This window comes from Pongo abelii, chromosome 12 (assembly GCF_028885655.2).
Source record: "Pongo abelii isolate AG06213 chromosome 12, NHGRI_mPonAbe1-v2.0_pri, whole genome shotgun sequence".
NCBI lineage: Eukaryota > Metazoa > Chordata > Mammalia > Primates > Hominidae > Pongo > Pongo abelii.
This window is the reverse complement of record NC_071997.2, coordinates 88797981-88818352: the sequence shown is the minus strand read 5'-3', so window position 1 is coordinate 88818352 and position 20372 is coordinate 88797981. Positions and strand designations below refer to the sequence as shown.

Here is a 20372-nt window from a genome sequence, read left to right as displayed (position 1 = left end):
TAATAATCTAAACCTTATGAATGCTTAATACGTACCAACTCAGATTATGATGTATGATTGGAACTGAAGAGAAATTTGGATAAAATTTGGATATGAAAGACAGATAAAAATAATGCTTCAAGTCTAACAAACACCACAAGGAAGGACAAAGAGAATCATGAATAAAAATTTTTTGGTTGACAATTGGTTGAGTTTATCCAAAGACCTGGAATCAATAGAAAGGAATGTCTGGGTTGCCATAAGAGGTTGTGGAGTCCTCACTTCAAGTTGTTCTGCCTTCCTAGACCAAACCAATATATTTCTTAAGTGTATTTGATTGAAGTCTCATGCCTCCCTAAAATGTGTAAAACCAAGCAGCTCCCTGACCACCTTGGGCACATGTTCTCAGGACCTCCTGAGGGCTGTGTCACAGGCCATGGTCACTAATATTTGGGTCAGAATAATTATCTTCAAAATTTTTTTTAAAAAGAGAGAATTGTGAATAACAGATGATGATTACCTTGTTTAAAAGCAAAACCTCATGACAATGTCTTTGACAGCAGGAAAAAAAAGTAACTCAACTGAGAGGCTTAATTTTTAACAGAACTCTGAAATGGCTGGATAGCCACAGCTATGAGAAAGTACTGTTTCTAAACATGGCCGTGCTTTGCATGTGTTTATAAGTAGCTTAGACAATGAGACCTAATTTCTAGTGATACAGTTTGGAAGGAAACCTTGCTGTGACCTGTCACACAGCCAAGGACCTGATTCTTCATCTGCCAAGCAGCAGGGTAACAAACAAAGCTAAAATATCAATTCTCTTTATCATGGAATTTTAAATTGATACTTAGCAAGTGATGGAATTTTAATTATTTAGATTCAGGTATGAAAGGTCTAATTAATAGGTTTTCAACTTGTTCTCATAGACAACCGTTGGCAACTAACATTTAAATTCTATTCATAGTTAAGCTTCTTATTTAATTTGATTTTTCACTGTGTTTTTGAAGTTGTAAGAGCCAAAGCATGTTTTTAACAAAACAAATCTGGCCATAGCCAAAAGTTTAAGCCAAGAAATGGAGTTTATCCCATTTCTCCTAGCTATGTTCACACTAAAAAAAATTCCAGGATCAAGAGACTCTCACATGGACCAGGCACTGTGGCTCATGCCTGTAATCCCAGCACTTTGGGATCCGAGGCGGGCAGATCACCTGAGGTGAGGAGTTCAAGACCAGCTTGGCCAACATGGTGAAACCCCGTCTCTACTAAAAATACAAAAATTAGCTGGGCATGGTGGTGTGTGCCTGTAGTCCCGGCTACATGGGAGCCTGGGGCAGGAGAATCGCATGAACCCAGGAGCCAGAGGTTGCGGTGAGCCAAATCATGCCACTGCACTCCAGTCTGGGTGACAGAGCGAGACTCTGTCTCAAAAAAAGAAAAAAAAAAAAGAGAAACTCTCATGATTCCAGAGACCCCCGGGGAATACTACTACTAGTACTCCTAGTACTACTAACCTGCATTTGTTGAACATTTACCTAACATCAGGCCCTATTCTGAACTCTTTGTATGCATTCTTATACAATCCTTACAACCCTTTGAGGTACTATTATTATTTCCATCTGACAGATGAGGTTACTGAAGCTTTAGAGAGTTAAGTCACTTGCCTAAGACTATGAAAGGGAATTCTTCAGGATTTTTGGCAAATAATTCCTGTACTTAGCAATTCTCACATACCATTTATTTGTCCATTCATGCCATCTACCAGTGCCAAGCCTTGTTTGAAGCCTTGGGAATTCCAAGGTGAATAGAGTTTCCTTACCCTTTAGAATCTTCCAGTTTATAGGGAGAGGCAGACATGAAGTCTTAGCAATGCAATCAATGCTGTAACAGGAAGAATGTAGCACAGGAGTGAAGAACATGGGCTGGAGACAGGCTGCCTGGGTTAGAATCCTGGCCCTACCACTTACTATGTGGCCCTGAGCAAGTCACTTAACATCTCTGTGCCTCAGGTACCCTGTATGTGAAATGGAGATCAAAACGACTCCCACCTCTAGGGTTGTCTGAAGGATTAAATGTTGGCAATTGTAAAGCACTTGGTTCAGAGCCTGCCACATAGTAAATGCTTCACAGATCTTTGTCATTACCATGAATATGACATGTATGTACAAGAGGTTGTAGGGACATAGAGGAAGACTTTGCAGAGTGGTAACTTCTGAGCAGATGACTGGAAGTTGGACGCCACTGAGGCAGGAAGAGAACAATTGCAGTTTTAGTAGAGTATAACCAGTAGACCATGGTGGACTGAGGAGCGAAGAAAGGGTGAACAGAGAGAGATTGCAGGCTGTCCCCCCAGTAAGTTTACAAGAGGATGGGAAGGGCAACAGTAGGAAATAAATGCTTTGAAGAATGAATATGGATCCAGTTGAGGGCAAGCAAAAGGATCGCCCAGTGGTGCTGAGAGCCCTGCTGAATTTGGAAGCAGTATATTTGTGTAGTGGTACTGGTCCACAGTGATGCGATTTCCATCCCACAGTATTCAGCTTCCTGGGTGTCCAATGAGGAGGTGGAGATTTGGGAATACCCCTGCGAGCTAATCTAAGCCTTGCCTGCTGTCATAGAAGCCCATTCTGTCTGCTCCAGGCCTCTTTAGGATTTGGAAGCAGCTGAAAACTGGCCATATTGTGAGAGGCTTAGATCACATTCCTCTAGTGCTTTTCCTATTCAAGCTCCATGGATTTGATTTTTATGACTTCTTGGTCATTTTTGTTCCTCTTCAAATTCTCCCCAAATCCCTGGGTAGCTATTGGAGCCAAAACTGTTTCATTAGGGATTTGAGCCCATGGTTCATGTCCAGTATTGTTTTTCTCTCTTTTTTTTTTTTTTTTTTTTGGCTAATGATGCTTCCTTTTCCCCTGTCAGGCTCAATCGTGTTGCCTGCTGGGAATAACAGAAAATGCACTTAAGCTCTTCTTGCCTGTAGCCATTTGGTTCTTTTTCTCCCCTTAGCCGTATTACCAAACCTTCCAGTGGTAACACTTAGCTAAACTCTAGTGGATTACAGTGATGAGTATGATATACTTCCTAACTTCAAGTAGGGAAAATAAGCTATGCATACAAATGTAAGCATGCCAGAAAGGAAGGCTTTCATCTTAAATTTTCTTCTCTTTGTTTTATATGGCTTTGCTGATATCATTTTGGATTTGGCATCTGTTTCTGTTGCCCAGCCATATTCTGCTACCAGTTTAACAATATAATCCTGCATTATTTGTCATTGTAGTCATCATAGATTAAAATGGAGCTTAGGATTTTTCTGATTTGTAAACTGGGTAGAGAGGAAAGAATGAATAGAATCATGGGGTAGGAGGAGCTTTTCAAAGTACACCCACCCATGCTTGCTCAGAGATTCAGACCTGCTGCCCTCCCCTTCCCTGCTATTTGAGAGAATTACTGGGAGAGATACTGTAAATGATAGGGATGTGTCCTCTCCCCCAAGTGTGTAGGGGGAAGAAAAGGCTGAAAATGCAAAGTTATAGCCAATTGAATACACACCTAACAGCTACTGTATCTAAATCTCTCTTTTCCAGCCACTGTGTTGTCATGGCAGTATTCAGGTGTGTCAAGATGTTGCTCACCCACCCCATTGTCACAGCATTTAGAGCCGTTACAGCACCTGTGCCTGATCTGCAGCCTGAAGTCAGAGCCCCCCAAATCTCACATATGAATAAATGACACAGTGAATAAATAAAGAGAGTCACTGATTTGATGAAGACCCCCCTAGGCAGACAAAAGCCATGTTGTGTTTCAGTGAGTAATAGTGATAACATGTAAACTATTTCTGAGCCCCTAAAGCTGCTTATCAGATTGTGGCCAAAAAGTCAAAACACACTTAAATCTATAAATATTGTCTTTTAGATTCCCAGAGAAAACTCACCTTCTCCCCCTCCCCTTATTTGATGTTGATTTGGGGGTGATTTTGAGTTGAAACCTTCACTTCCTTTTCTGTGCTGTGTCCAAGGTATTCAGGAAGGATCATGAGGGTTTTGAAGACTGGGTTTATACAGCCCATTGAAATAAAGGCCTGTATCATACATTCCTTGCAAGAGAGGGCATATTTAATTTCACTTGATGTCTTAGGTCCTTCCTCAGGAACATTTAAGGATTTGGTGTTTCAAGGCCTAAAAAATTGCTTCATCCCTTTACTTCTACTTATATATTTTTATTTATATTTAAAGTGGATTTCTTATAAGCACCATATAGTTAGGTTTTATATTTTATCCACTCTGACAATCTCTGTCTTTTCATTGGTGTATTTAGACAATTGACATTTAATGTGATTCAACCTCACCTCCAGCACTTCTCAACCTCAACCTCAAAGCAGTTTTTTCTTATTTTGCTGAAAGTACTAAATAGAACAGAAACAGAAGTCATTGACAGTAGTAGTCTAAGTTCATACCACTTAGAGTACTGTGTTAAAACAACCCCATCTCAGTCCGCTGGATTTATCTTTACTTTATTTCCTTGTAAGAATATCATTTAATGAGAAATTTACTCTTTTTTTTTACAGACTGTATTTCTCAGTGCAAGCTTGTGGAGAGACTGATAGAGAAAAGTTGCTGTTAATGTATCAGACAAATGATCAAATCATAAATGGACTTTTTCCTCTGAACAAGGATCTGGCATTAGAAATGGCAGCTCTTTTAGCTCAGGTAACTTCCATGTTATATAGAGTAATATATTGAAATAATAAGATACTAATTTCTACACTGAATTAAATGTAAAACAATATACTTCAATAATTCTTTACATTCATTTTGCTACGATTAGCACCTTAAAAATTACAGGCACTATAATTACAGTTTGCCTCTAAACTGCTGACAATTGCAATGATGTAGAATGAGACAGTATTCCATAAAGAGAACCCAGTTTCTTAATTATCTTGAAAATATATCTCTAGGCTTTGTATTTAATAAAGGAATTGGAGTGTAGAGCTGTGGGCTTGAAGATGTCATGCTGAAATCGCTTGGTAGTCTTATAGGAATAAGTCCTTGAAAAGGCTAGAGCACTTTCTTTTATTTGCCTACTGTATCAGTTAGGATTTTCTTTTCTTTTCTTTTTTTTTTTTTTGAGACGGAGTCTCACTCTGTCGCCCAGGCTGGAGTGCAGTGGCGCGATCTCGGCTCACTGCAAGCTCCGCCTCCCGGGTTCGCGCCATTCTCCTGCCTCAGCCTCCCGAGTAGCTGGGACTACAGGCACCCGCCACCGTGCCCTGCTAATTTTTTGTATTTTTAGTAGAGGTGGGGTTTCACCGTGTTAGCCAGGAGGGTCTCGATCTCCTGACCTCGTGGTCCACCGGCCTTGTCCTCCCAAAGTGCTGGGATTACAGGCGTGAGCCACCGCACCCAGCCTGTATCAGCTAGGATTAAGTTCAACCTTCTACACGCACACACACACACACACACACACACACACAAATTAATACTGACTTAATCAGAATAGAAGTATATTTAGCGCTCACATAGAGAGAGAGGCATCCTGGCACCTCTGTGAAGCCATTAGGGGCATGGGCTTTATCCTCTTCTCTCCTCTGCTGTCCCTAGGGTGTCATCACCATGGTCCTGGGAGTCTGCCAGAGCTCCAGCTAATGTCAGTGTTCCAGGCTTCAGGGTGGGGGAAGGGTTGAAAAGGGCATGCCCTCCCACACTTGAGAAAACTTCTCAGCAGCTGCATAGAACGCTTCCATTCATGTCTCTCCCATCAGAATTTAGTCACATGGCCTTGCCCATTACCTACAGGGGAGTCTGGGGAATGTGGTCTCAGTGGGGTGGCAGTGTGCCCAGCTAAATTTAAGGTTTTTTTTACTCAAGAAGAAGGAGAGAATGGTCATAAGATGCAACCCATAGTCTCAACCACACCCAAGTCTTTGCCTAGGTTAATTAAGGAAAATGTTAAAGCAACTCTGTGATGTGGCATCTGGACCAAGGCTTAGATTCCCCAGGGTCTTTGGTCTATGGCTCCTCACGCTACACTCTGTCCCAGCACATCTCATTCTTTTTATTCTATGCACCACCTATGCCAATGTTTCCCAGATCTTTTCTCTTCAGTTCGTAGTTTTTTTATGGGCTCCTTAAAATCAACTTTTCTTTTTTTTTTTTTTTGAGACAGAGTTTCCCTCTTTTGCCCAAGCTGGAGTGAAGTGGCACAATCTTGGCTCCCTGTAACCCCCACCTCCCGGGTTCAAGCGATTCTCCTGCCTCAGCCTCCCTAGGCACTCACCGCCACGCTCTGCTAATTTTCATATTTTTAGTAGAGACGGGTTTTCACTATGTTGGCTAGGCTAGTCTCGAACTCCTGACCTTGAGTGATCCGCCTGCCTTGGCCTCCCAAAGTGCTAGGATTACAGGCGTGAGCCACCGCACCCAGCCAAAATCAGCATATTGAAAACCAAACTAATCATCGTCCCTCCTCTGTGTTCACATTCTGTCTCCTATTTATGATACACCCTCCACCCGGTCCCCCAAGCAAGCTTCAAACCCGGGAATTATCATGAGTTTTCGCTCACTTTGGCCCTTTCCCACCAGTCACCACATTCCTGCGAATGTGAACTCTTAGGGATGTTTTAGTCTGTTCTCTCCTCTGTATGCTGACTCCTGTTGCTAAGGTTTGGATCATTGTCTCATACTGCCTGCTGTCCTGCAGCAGGCTCCTAAGTAGTGTGCCTTTCTCTGGTCTGGTCCCTCACAAATTTATCCTTCACACAAATGCTAGAGGGATTTTTTCCACTTATCTGTTGCTACGTTACAAATGACTCCAAAACTCAGCTACTTAAGACAGAAATTTGGGCAGGGATGTGAAGGGACAGTGTGTGTCTCTGCTTCAGGTGGTATCAGCTGACACAGCTTGAAAGCCAGTTGTCGCTCTATGGCTGAGGGCTGGAATCATTTGAAGGCTCCTTCAGTCACATCTGGTGGCTGATTGATGCTCGCTGTTTGTGGGGACTTCTGCTGGGACTGTCAGCTGGAGCACCTTACACGTGGTCTCTTCGTGTATGTGACTGCTTGTGCTTCCTCCAAGAATGGTGAATGGGTGACAGCAACAACGTCCCAGAAGACAGATAAGAAGTGGAAACTGCTATTTTCTTAAGGGCTGAGCCTGGAAACTGGCACAATGTCACCTGTGCATGGAGCTTTATTAGGCAGCACTAGTAACTGGGATAGAGATACAGCAAAAATGTGAATCTAGCTCTGTCATTCCTTTTTTACATGCAAGGACTTTCAAGATCCAAACTCTGCCTGCCCCTCCAGCCTCAACATTCCCTTAATACTCCCTACCTTGAACTTCATGCTCCAATAAAATATAAACTGTGGTTCCAAACACAACTCTATATCCTGGGAAGGACTCTATTCCCAGGATTAATGCTAGTAGAATGAGAGTATGAACACAATAACATGGAGAAAATCTAGGAACAAAGTAATGAGAATATGGTTCTTGCTCCCATTACATTCAGGAGAGACCCTCAAAAAGTCCAACTAATAGTTTTTTGAAATTTCTTATAACTTTTTTTTTTGAGATGGAGTCTTGCTGTGTCACCCAGACTGGGCAATGGCATGATCTCGGCTGACTGCAACCTCTGCCTCCTGGGTTCAAGCAATTCTTCTGCCTCAGCCTCCCAAATAGCTGGGATTACAGGTGCCCGCCACCACGCCCGTCTGTTGCCTTTTATTTTTAACATCTATTTCATCTTATTATCAGCAATTAAAATAGTGCCTTAAAAATGAAAAATTGTCCTTGCGTTACAGACAATAACAAAGTAGTGACCTTTAGCAAGTACTACTAGATGGTGATAGTAAACTAGGAAGGTTAATGTAGAAATGGAACTCAAATGTTTAAATTACAGATTTTTTTCAAAATTAGAATTCAAGCCAGGTGGTGGCTCACGCTTGTAATCCCAACACTTTGGTAGGCCAAGGCAAGTGGATCACTTGAGGTCAGGAGTTCAAGACCAGCCTGGCCAACATGGTGAAACCCCGTCTCTACTAAAAGCACAAAAATTAGCCAGGCGTGGTGGTACACACCTGTAGTCCCAGCTATTCGGGAGGCTGAGGCAGGAGAACCACTTGAACCTGGGAGGCAGAGGTTGCAATGAGCCTGGGTGACAGAGCGAGACTCCGTCTCAAAAACAAAATTAGAATTAAAATATAACTTATAAAAATTCCTACATATGATTATAAATTTCATAATCACATAATCATGACAAATAGATTCATGTATTATGTGTTAAAAAATAATGTTTAGAAAAAATAAAACTAACTGATTTTCTGTCTTAAAACTCTTTTCAATATATTTTCACTTTTTTGGATTTCCAATTAGGTAGAGATTGGAGATTTTGAAAGACCTTTCTCAACTCCAGCAGGGCATGTTACCAATCAGTGCAAAGCGAATCAAACTCTAAAGCAAGTCATAGAGAAATTTTATCCTAAAAGGTATAGAGATGGCTGTTCTGAAGAGCAGTTAAGGTAAGGAAATCTTTGTAACTCTTTAGAGGGTAGGGTCATACTAGTTTTTTGGTAATATTTTTCTGTTCAAATTTTAAAGGTGAAAAACATTTTGACAGCTTTCTCAAGATTTTTTTAATACTATTGAGCCACAGGAGATTATAGGCTTTTTTTCTTTTCTTTTTTTTCTTTTTTTTTTTTTTTTTGAGACGGAGTCTCGCTCTGTCGCCCAGGCTGGAGTGCAGTGGCACAATCTCGGCTCACTGCAAGCTCTGCCTCCCAGGTACAGCCATTCTCGTGCCTCAGCCTCCCAAGTAGCTGGGACTACAGGCGCCCACCACCACGCCCAGCTAATTTTTTGTGTTTTCGGTAGAGACGGGGTTTCACTGTGTTAGCCAGGATGGTCTCAATCTCCTGACCTCATGATCCGCCTGTCTCAGCCTCCCAAAGTGCTGGGATTACAGGCGTGAGCCACTGCGCCCAGCCAATATTTTTATTTAAGATAAGCCCAGAAGCTTTAGAATCTATATTTAAACTTTCTTTAATTAAAAAAAAAAAGCCTTTAGATGTACTTTTCAATTGATCTTTTTCATTCTTGTCCAGAACAACCCTGATAATAAATAAGAGAAAAAAATTGGCCAATAATATGTGTTTAATTTTATGAAGTACATACCAAAAAATTATATTTTGTATATTCTATTATGAATAAGTTGAAATAAAAATAAACTATCTTCTTACATAAGACTTTTTAATATGAAAGTTTCTAATTTACCTCAATTTGGAGTTTCAGTTTCAGAGAATATATATAGAGAAGCTGATTAGATTTAAAAATAGAGGCAAATCCAATTTATCATGAGCTTTTCCAAAATAGAAACATTTAAGATCAGCCTTTTGTCTATGTAGAATAAGTGCTTGCCTTTGTAATTTGATTTGACAAGTTTCACCTTGCATCTAACATCTCTCCAAGCCAGGGGTGGTAGGACCTAAAATTCTACCATCAGGGATTCATCTTTGGGCTCTACTACTTGTTTTTTTCTTTTTTTAGTCAGAGTCTTGCTCTGTCACCCAGGCTGTAGTGCAATGGGGTGATCTCGGCTCGCTGCAACCTCCACCTCCCGGGTTCAAGTGATTCTCCCACCTCAGCCTCCCGAGTAGCTGGGATTACAGGCACCTGCCATCATGCCTGGCTTATTTTTGTATTTTTAGTAGAGATGGGGTTTCACCATGTTGGCCAGGCTGGTCTTGAACACCTGACCCCAGGTGATCCTCCTGCCTTGGCCTCCCAACATGCTGGGATTACAGGCATGAGCCACTGCACCTGGCCTGTACTTTTCTTTTAAAATGAAAATATTCCCAGGAGAAGTTATCTTTTAAACTAATTTACGCTAAGTTTTGATGGTAGATATTCAGATTTTAAAAATGGACCCGCTGGGGATACCTAGTTCATGCTGTAAACACGAATAGTATGAGAATTTGGTGAAAGGAATATTCCAGAATGGACAAGTGATGGACAGTGGTGTGATGAGAGTCACAAAATCGTTACCTGGGTTATGCCTAAGGGTCACAGTTATGCTTAGGATTGGCTCAAGGAGAGTTTTATCTTAAGACTATGACACACTGTTTATGTTTTTGCTTTAGTGTTTTTGTTTTTGTTCTTTTCATTTTTTTAGGCAGCTTTGCCAGCGACTCTCAACCAGATGGATGGCCCTCCGGGGACACAGTGCTGCTGACTGTGTACGCATTTATTTGACAGTAGCCAGGAAGTGGCCATTCTTTGGTGCCAAGTTGTTTCTTGCAAAAGTAAGAAAGGATGGGAGAGAGATGCATAATGAAAACCTTTGTGTACATAGTCGACCACATTTACCCCAGACTTAGTATAATTGGCTTTTGTAAAAAACGAAGAAATATCCAATAATGTAAAGAAAACAATGAAGAGACACTAGGGAAAGGGCAGAAAAGCTTCTCTGTCTTTTCCTCTCTGCCCAACTTTTCCCACCCTAAATCATTTCTTGGACTCCTTAGGTGAATCATGAGTCCTAAACCACAGCTGAACTCTGCATTCTTCTGTTCATTCGTTCATCCATGCACGTTTACTCTGTCACTCATTTGCTCATTTATTTAGTATTTACTAAGTTCTGTTTGCTAAACATTGAGCTAAGCTCTAGGGATACATAACTTATTGTTTCAGATGGATTGTACATGAACTTCCAGGACTATTTTACTTTGTAACAACAGGCCTATAAACAAACCACTGTATGGCAAATATCACTATGAGTCACATGAACAGACTACTGCAGGAACACTGAGGAAGGAGACCCGCCCTGTCCAGGGATGGCCAGCCCTTTCCCCAAGGGAAAAATTGTGCCTTTTGATTCCTTTTCTTTCTGTGCAACCATGTCTCTTTGTACTTTCTCAGGTTCTTAAGATACATCTTGCCTTGTGTTATATTTTTCTGTGTGTTTGTTTTATACTCACTATTAAATTGCATGCTCCTTGAAACTATAAACTCACTGATCCTAAAATCTTCCTCTTGTACCTACCGTAGTGCTTTGCACATAATTAATAATTATCACTTAAGAAATATTGGCTGAATAGCTGTGCAACTTTGGGCAAGTCAGGTTACCTCTCTGGACCTCACTTTTCCTCATCTGTTAATGAAATTCTTAGACTAGAAAAGTAAAATCTAAGGTATCTTCTAACTCTGATTCTGTGAGTGACTATATTATTGATAGGTGAGAATTAATTTTTTTCTAGTGGAACTGAAAGCTGTATACTAATTAAGAAAAAGATGATAAGGTTAGTATTCTTAAACATCTGTAAAATTAATGTACTTACAGGAAGTTGAACGTATATTTTTTAAAATTACAAGGAATAGATTTGAACTGTAGGGCAGCATGGATTTTAATTCTAACTTCAGCATTGGAAATAATATTAAATACCCTTTTCTGTTCTGATAAAATGTGCTTGCTGGCACAAAATATTATTAAATAATAATATTGCTTTTCAAATTACATGACAAGCATCTTTTTTGCTCACTTTCCTTTCTTTATAACAAGCGACACCTCCTTTGTTGCTTCATGGCATCCTGTTTTCTGTGTGTGGTAAAATACACATAATGAAATTTACCCTCTAACCTTTTTTTTTTTTTTTTTGAGACAGAGTCTCACTCTGTCACCCAGACTGGAGTGCAGTGGTGCAATCTTGGCTCACTGCAACCTCTGCCTCCCAGGTTCAAGGAATTCTTGTGCCTCAGCCTTCCAAGTAGCTGGGATTACAGGCGCACACCACCACACTTAGCTAATTTTTGTATTTTTGGTAGAGACAGGGTTTCACCATTTTGGCCAGACTAGTCTCAAACTCCTGATCTCAAGTGATCCACCCGCCTCGGCCTCCCAAAGTGCTGGGATTACAGGCATGAGCCACTGCACCTGGCCCATTGTAACCATTTTTAAGTGTATAGTTCTGTGGCATTAAGTACATTCTCATTGTTGTGTTGCTGTCACCACCATTCATCTCAGAACTTTTTTATATTCCCAAACTGAAACTGTACCCATTAAATGCTAACTCCCCAGTCCTCCCTCTTCCTCCCAGCCCCTGGCAACCGCCACTCTACTTTCTGTCTCTATGCATTTGACTTTTTAGGAACTTCAGGTAAGAGAAATCATATAATATTTGTGCTTTTGTTATTGGCTTATTTCACTTAGTGTAATATCTTCAAGGTTCATCCATGTTGTAGCATGTGTCAAAATTTCCTTCGCTTTTGAGGCAGAATAACATTCCACTGTATGTATATATATACCACATTTTGTTTATCCATTCACCTGTCAGTGGACACTAGAGTTGAAGGGCATCCTTTTGAATTGAATTCTCCCTGTCCTTTGCAAATCAGCCCTCAGTAGACTGTTTCTACCTCAGGGTTTTGTATATATGAGATGCTAACAAGTTTTATTATATAAAATAACCCAACATTCATTCCAGTTTTATATCTATAGTCTTGACATTATTTTGTAAAATTTAAGGGAAATAGTTAAGATTTTTTTTTAGAATTTCATTTGTTAATGGAACCAAACAAGCATCATTAATTGCTCAAAAACATTCATGGGTTTCAGTTGGGTTCTAGTGGTAGGAGATTCTTTTTATTAATATAATTTCATAGCTTTTTTTTTCTATGAGAACCAGGAGTAGCTTTTAGCTTTTTTTTTTTTTAGATGAGTCTCACTCTGTCACACAGGCTGGAGTACAGTGGCGCTATCTCAGCTTACTGCAACCTGCGCCTCCCAGGTTCAAGCTGTTCTCCTGTCTCAGCCTCCCAAGTAGCTGGGATTACAGGTGTGTACCACCATGCCCAGCTGATTTTTGTGTATTTGGCAGAGATGGGGTTTCATCATGTTGCACAGGCTGGTCTCAAACTCCTGGCCTCAGATGATCCACCCACCTTGGCTTCCCAAGGTACTAGGATTACAGGTGTGAGCCACCACACCCAGCCAATTTCATAGCTTTTACAATAAAAAATTCGGTGGAAATTTTCATTTTTCTCATTACTATTGATTACACAGTTTCATATTTTCTTTTTATTGTGTTTTTATTACACATTGAATATCAGATTTAATAAACTTTCAGGAAAGGTGTGCAATTATAATAATCCTTTATCTTGTAATAGCACTACACAGTTTATCAAGCATATCAGTATATTTTGCTTCATTGGGATTTTGGTCATCATAGAAACCCTAAAAGCTTTGTTGACTATTAACGTCTTAACGCAGAAGAAAAGTAAAAGGTAAACATTATTGTTCTTATGCTAAAGATAAGGAAATTGAGCCTCAAATAGATTCAGTAGTTTATCCAAATGAATACATTAATAAATGGCAGGTTTGGGTCTCAAAGCTAGGTCTCCTAACACCAAATTCACTCTTCGTTCCAGTATACCACCCTGCCTCTTTCCTAGGAGAGATTTTTAATAAATTTTTGTTGTTATTATTGTTGTTTAATGGCAAATGTTACATGACATTTACACTGAAAAATATTTCCGTAATTTTGCTTAGTATTTATAATATAGTGTATTTTCACCTCTTCATAGCCCATAACTCCATCATCACTTGGAAGTACTTTCATGTGGCTGGCTGTACATGAGGATGGTTTAAGCCTCTTAGAATACAACTCCATGGTAAGTTTAAACGCTCAAGTTTTGGATTAAGTCAACTGTTTCCTTTGCTCAGTGTACCGTAAACAGAAGGTAATGATATCTTAATCTGATTTTTCTCTTACACAGAAAACATTCTTCCTAATACTATGTCATGAACAGTCATTTTACAAATACAGCTATGATTACAATTTAACCTTTTAAAACAAGATAAGACAGGTCGTTTATTGTGTATGAGAAAAATCTTGATACCATGACTAAATTGTGATCATGGTTATATTCATGAAATGATTATATTTTTAAAAGCGTTAAGAAGATTGTTTCCTGTGTAAAATAAAAATCTGTAAGAAATCATTAAGGTGGGAACTTTAATTACCAAAGTTTAAGTTCACTTTCACTAAGGCTTCTTTAACAATTTCTATAATTTCCTATAATGTCATTTATATAGCATCTTAGCACTTTTCACATAGTTTAAATTCAAACTATGATATCTATATGTGTTCATTTATTTACCTGAAATTTACATTATTTTTTATCATATTTCATGTGTCTAATTATTTAATACAATTTTATTCTCTTTTTTGTTTAATCTGGTGGGCAGGAATTACTAAATTCACCTGGAAGGTCTAATCCTGTGGCTATAATCAGAAGATCACTGAAAATTTTCTGGAAACCAAACTATCCTTTTGTGTTATAGTTGCTGTTTCCCCTTATAATTGCTTAAAAAACAAACACACACACTTTTTTTTTCAAGGGGTTATATTTTCTGAGTGCCTTTTAGTTCTTGAATGGATAACTTGAAGATATTATAAAATCAGCAACTTAAAGTAAAAACAAACAAACAAACCAAAAAACCTATACACCAGTATTGAGTTACCTTAGTTCGGAAAACTAGCTCCCTAGCTCCCAGGAGGTAGCCAGACACACACAGGTGGGTTGCAGGTCTGAGGCATTCAGTCCTGTAATGGTCTGCTCAGTCTTGCAAGGTAATCATTAGATATGCAGAGTCCTTTCAGGCTGTATATTAGTTACATTTTATTTTATTGATTTATTGATTTTTTTTTGAGGCAGGGTCTCATTCTGTCACACAGACTGAAGTGCAGTGGTATGATCACCGCTCCCTGCAACCCTGACCTCCTGGGCTCAAGCAGTCCTCCTGCCTCAGCCTCCCAAGTAGCTGGGACCACAAGCATGTACCACCATGCCTGGCTAATTTTTTTTAATATTTTTTCATAGAAACGGGGTCTCCCTATGTTGCCCAGGCTAGGCTCAAGTGATCCTCCCACCTCAGCCTCAGGCGTGAGCCATCAGGCCTGGCCTAAGTTATATTTTTACACTGTTTTGGAAACACATTAGAAAAAAATATTTGCTGCATATGTGACCAAAGGTTAATACACGATACTGTTTCTGTTTATGGATTTCAAAATCCATCTATCAAGGTGAACTATGTAGATTTACCAATACTTGACCATTTTGACCATGAAAAGTATCAGTAATATGGCTTAACCTAACATATATATAAGAGATATATGAAAGGGCATATAAAAATATTAACAGTGGCTTTCCACTAGATGCTGGAATATAGATGCTTTTTATTTTTTTCTTATATTTTCTCATTTTTCTGCAGTGACTTGTTTCGGACTCAACATTGTAAAGGTAGATGATGCCTAAATAAAATTAGTACCACTACTGTCTATTTTGGATCATAATAGATTTTATTTTAGAAAATAATTTTGTATTATACCATAATTGATTAATATCTGCCTTTTAATGGAGATATATTATTAATTATTTTTCATCTCTCTTTGGAATTAAGAGCATATAACATACATACTTTTTCTTCTCTTTAAAGAGGTTAATAGTCAGCTATGTGTACAAGAGTCTAATGACCTTTGGAGGCTATCAAGATGATTTTATGGTAGTCATTAACAATACACATTCAAAGGACAAACCAACAGAGAAATTACTTTTTGCCATGGCAAAACCCAAGGTGAGTAGAAGCCTTGCTGCCAACTTTTTTGTGCTAGTTGTTTTCACTTAATCTTAGCCAAAAGGCCAAAAAGCAATGCTAGTTGTTTTCATACTGAAACATTTATTCAGCAAAGACTGCATTCCAGATGGGAAAACAGACGTTATTTATAGTCAAACAAACATGGGTCCAACTTACATCATCTTTCCAAGCCCTGGTTTCTTTGTCTAAAAATATGGTAACATACTCCCTACTTCTTTTGGCTTTAAAATTAAATGAAGGAAGTTTGTAGGGTGCTTAGCCCAATGCCAGGTATATAGAAGATTCAAAATAAATGGTTGTGGCATTAAGTTATTGCTGACTGGTACTTTATACACATTATCTTATTCACTTGGGGTTATTTGCTTTATGGACTCATTAGAGGAAAGACCGGGGTTTTATAATTAAAACATACTTGCTCCTTTATGACTTTTAACAAACTATGTAGTTTTAACATCTCTAAGTAAAAGCAATAAATAAATGGATTATATTCTAACATGTAATTCTAATTGAAAGTGATTTTCCTAAAACTTTAGCTGTCTTAATGTTATCAAAGAAATTACTTCTTCAGAATCTGAAGCTTTTTTAAAAAAATAGATGTCTTTCTTAATTAAGCCTATACTTAAGTGAAAGCAGCTAACCATTAAGTGCAGATCAGGGAATTCAGTCTTTAGTGAAAATAGAGAGTTTATATGACACTAACTTTCTTAATTCATATATTCACCAATGTGGCTTTATGATAATTTGATAGAGTTGTACTACTGACTGTCACACTTCCTAAGAATGCCACTCAATTTGATTGTTTTTGAGATTCACTCTTTCTGCTGGTTTAAGTGATGAAAAAACATGTGGCTGCCTTGATGGTGCTGGACATGTAAGCACTTCATTGTTTGATCTAGGGAGAAGGGAATTCTGGTAGCCTGGGCACTTGTAAATGGAGCTCACCTGTGGCCAACACTTTCTTCTGGAAGTGATGAGAACTTCTCAGGAGCATAACAATTCTGTTTTCCTTGTTTTAGATTCTTGAAATCACTCTTTTGATCGCCAGTTACATAAACAACTTCCATCAGCAAAAGGCAGCATTTCACCACCTCTCTGCTCCAGCACTGCTCTCAGCCCAGACCCGGGGACCCCAAGCCAGAATGATGGGAAGCCAGCCTCTTCTGTCAAGCAGCAGACCGACCAAAGGCCCCACCTTACTCTGAAAGCTGGGGAGCCTGAACATTCACTCCTTGTCCTCCATCTCCGTGCCATGGCTGCATCAGCTCCTACAAGTTCGTTTATACCTGGCAGCACGGCAGCCACACACCGGTATTCCAAACTTTAACAATGAAGGGAGTTAGGCTCTTTTATTTGATTCTTAAATATTCAAATAAATATTAACAGTAAAACATAAACACAAAATTTGCCAACACACTAATTTTCTTATAGAGTAAATGAGTAAGAATTCATCATTTTTTCCATCTCCCTTCTCCCTTGTCATCAGACACATTGTGCAATGTGGCTTTTCTTTTCTTTTTTTCCCTTTTTAATATTCTGGCAATCTTTAGAAAGGGAGATTCCAAACTCTCATTTGGTAAACCAGTTGATTATTTGGAAATGTTCACTGCCAAAATAGTAAGTGCTATAATTAAATGTGCTTTTAATTAATGATATAGTGTTTGGAAAGGAGTAGAACATGCAGCATAAGAAACTGCTGCAGAGTGGTGCAAGGAATACATTTTCAGAGCAGGTGCAGTACATCTTCTGGCCCTATGAATCATTATGTGAGAAAGCAGGATAATGTTAGGTAACCTGAGCCTCCTATGTGGTATTAGAAAGTATACCATCACCTTTTCACATCACTGGAGTGTAAAATTTAAAGCAAGATGGCGATTCCTGACATTTCTTGGCTGTCAGTGCTGCCCAGGTTCACAAGAATATTGCCCACATTTCACTGTATTTGGTGCTGGGTCATTTTGACCTTGTTTTGTTAATAATATCTTTAAAAACAAAGACAATCCTTAAAGCTTTGCTCCTCACACATTACCTTCTAATTATAGTTTGAAAATATATTCCCTACACATACATACATATGTATATACAGACAGGGTCTTGCTATGTTGCCCAGGCTGGTCTTGAACTCCTGGCCTCAAGCAATTCTCTCTCCTCAGCCTGCCAAAGTGCTGGGATTACAAGTGTGAGCCACCACACCTGGCTCCAGAAATTTTATTTTATTTTTTTGAGGCAGGGTCTCACTCTGGTTGCCCAGGCTGGAGTGCAATGGTGCCATCATAGCTCACTGTAGCCTCGACCTTCTGGGATCAAGCAATCCCACTTCAGCCTCTTGAATAGCTGGGACTAGAAGTATGCACCACCATGCCCATCTAATTTTTGTATTTTTAGTAGAGACAGGATCTCCCTATGTTGTCCAGGCTAGTCTCAAACTCCTGGGTTCAAGCAATCCTCCCACCTCGGCCTCCCAAAGTGCTGGGATTACAGGCATGAGCCACCGTGCCCAGCCTCAAAAATATTTTTTAAAAGAAAAGAGAAAATAATTCCTCTGTCAAAGGAGGTTAAATTTTAGTTGATAGAGTCCTTAAATGCATTACTTTATTAGGTTATGTAAGTGGTCAGTGCATTCCAGTATGTGTCACAACAGTGTAGTTCATATTCATGATAAAAATGAGACTGTGATAAGACATGAAAATTATATTATTAAAATGTTCAATTGTAATGGTAATCACGAGTATACTTAATTTTATTTATGTATAGAATATTTGTATTTATTTTTTGGACTATATTTATCACTTTGTCATTTTTTTTAACCAATTTGAGAAATGTTAGCTGCTGAATTAATTTGTTGGCCGAGCCTTCATATTTTCTTCTTTGCTGCTTTCTCCCTGTGGCAATGTACTGTTCTCACATTAAGCCTTTTAAAAATGTTCCATACTGTATTAGCATCCTTAGATGGGACAGAACTAAGAAATACATTGCTCAAATAATATTGTACTTTATTGATAATGACAAAAAGAATATTTTTTAAACCCCATCAAAATAGATTTCCATTGACTGTTTCCCCTATGTCTTTTGAGCCACTGTCGCCCATTGAATAAGCAAATTTGTTTTTGAGAATAAACTGGTAACCAGTTTGTGATGACTCTCAGAAGCCTTTTGGCTGGGATACAGAAGAGTTTCTAAGTTCCTAGAGAGCCATTTAATAATTAGTTGGTGAGCCAGAGGCTTGACAGAGCTGTTACTTATGTGTGAGGGCTTTATTCTCAGGCAGTAGTTTATTCATCATTTGGTAAGCCCCTCCCCACAATCTTCTAATTTAAACAAGTAGTGAAGGTTTAGCTTAAACGTGTAGTACCTTAGACTTGGCATTTATTTTTGATAGAGCAGAGATAAAATATTTTGATGGAAGGAAATCAATTTTCTGTAACTGATGATGTGAAAATTTTATTTTCTGGGAAATTATATAGCCATTCAAAAATTCAAAGTATGTTATTATGATTGGTTACAAGAGAATAATGTTACACGTTTAATTGTAATATTTGTCTCCTATCATTTCCTTCCCTTTCAATCATAATAAATGATTTACAAAACCCATTTTGAGCATTATATTTTGGATAATCTTCAAGAAATACCTAATGTTTTCATTGTCAAAGCTGAGGTGTAGTGCCAGTGAAAATGGTAGTTATTACCTCCTTCTCTTGCATTCATGCTTTGTCTTCAGTGTTGCTTTGTTTTATCCATATAAAAGGGAGCTGTTTTGGCGAATTGTAATTTTAATCCATATGTGTGCATGTTGACACACAATATGTAAATAGGTAAATAGATAGAAATATTGGTTCTCCCATGATTTCATATTTCGTATAGGTGAGTTGAATGGATTGTGTTCCAAAAATTTGTCTTAAATATTCTGGATTGTGTGTGTGTGTGTGCCCTTAAAATACTATCATAGCTTAGAAATGACTTTAACTCTCAATTTACAAGAGAAGTTAGTCACAACTTATAAAGAGTCTTTGTTTCAAAAATGTGTTTAATAGTTTGCTGTTTGGATTTTTTTTTTCATTAAAAAGAAATACATGTGCTTACATCTACCTGCCAATTAACAAAATACACAGTGATCAAGTTCCTAGAACAATACATTTAACCCTTAATTGTACATGAAGCATGATCCTGAAGAAGTAACCACCGTGGATAACCATATTTCTCTAGAAAAAGGCTTTACCTGTTGGTGGGATGCCAAGAACATATTTCCCCCACCCACTCACCCCCCCCGCAGCTGATTTCTAGGGAGGGACATCTCCAGTAATTTGAAAACTGAGGAAGAGAAGTGACAAGCAAGAAGAAGTAGACAGAGCCGTTTCCCTGCTGCCCACCTGATTTATGCAGAAATGACATCTCCTCTCACATTTCCCCCCATTCTCTTTTCCCTAAAAGAAGAAAGGGATGGCTGGGCATGGTGGCTCACGCCTGTAATTCCAGCACTTTGGGAGGCTGAGGCGAGTGGATCATGAGGTCAGGAGTTCAAGACCAACCTGGCCAAGATGGTGAAACCCCATCTCTACTAGAAATACAAAAATTAGCCAAGTGTGATGGCGGGCGCCTGTAATCCCAGCTACTTGGGAGGCCGAGGCAGAGAAGTGCTTGAACCCGGGATGCAGAGGTTGCAGTGAGCTGAGATCACGCCACTGCACTCCAGCCTAGGTGACAGAGTAAGACTCTGTCTCAGAAAAAAAAAAAAAAAAAAAAAGAAGAAGAAGAAAGG

General features: G+C 39.0%; 1 protein-coding gene across 5 annotated transcripts in view; it reads left to right on the top strand.

The window, feature by feature from the left end:
- PLEKHH2 (pleckstrin homology, MyTH4 and FERM domain containing H2) overlaps positions 1 to 19207 on the top strand; it is a 130145-nt gene extending 110938 nt beyond the window's left edge. For 4 of the 5 annotated variants that reach the window (XM_054547604.2, XM_063713714.1, XM_054547602.2 and 1 more), the window contains 6 exons: positions 4541 to 4682; positions 8344 to 8489; positions 10139 to 10268; positions 13546 to 13632; positions 15461 to 15598; positions 16636 to 19207. In XM_054547604.2, coding sequence (XP_054403579.1) covers positions 4541 to 4682; positions 8344 to 8489; positions 10139 to 10268; positions 13546 to 13632; positions 15461 to 15598; positions 16636 to 16821 — 829 coding nt within the window. In that variant the 3' untranslated portion in view covers positions 16822 to 19207. Of the gene's footprint in view, positions 1 to 4540; positions 4683 to 8343; positions 8490 to 10138; positions 10269 to 13545; positions 13633 to 15460; positions 15599 to 16635 lie in introns of those variants that run through there. The other variant, XR_010136310.1, reaches the window with a different exon arrangement.
- The last annotated feature ends 1165 nt before the right edge of the window (positions 19208 to 20372 follow it).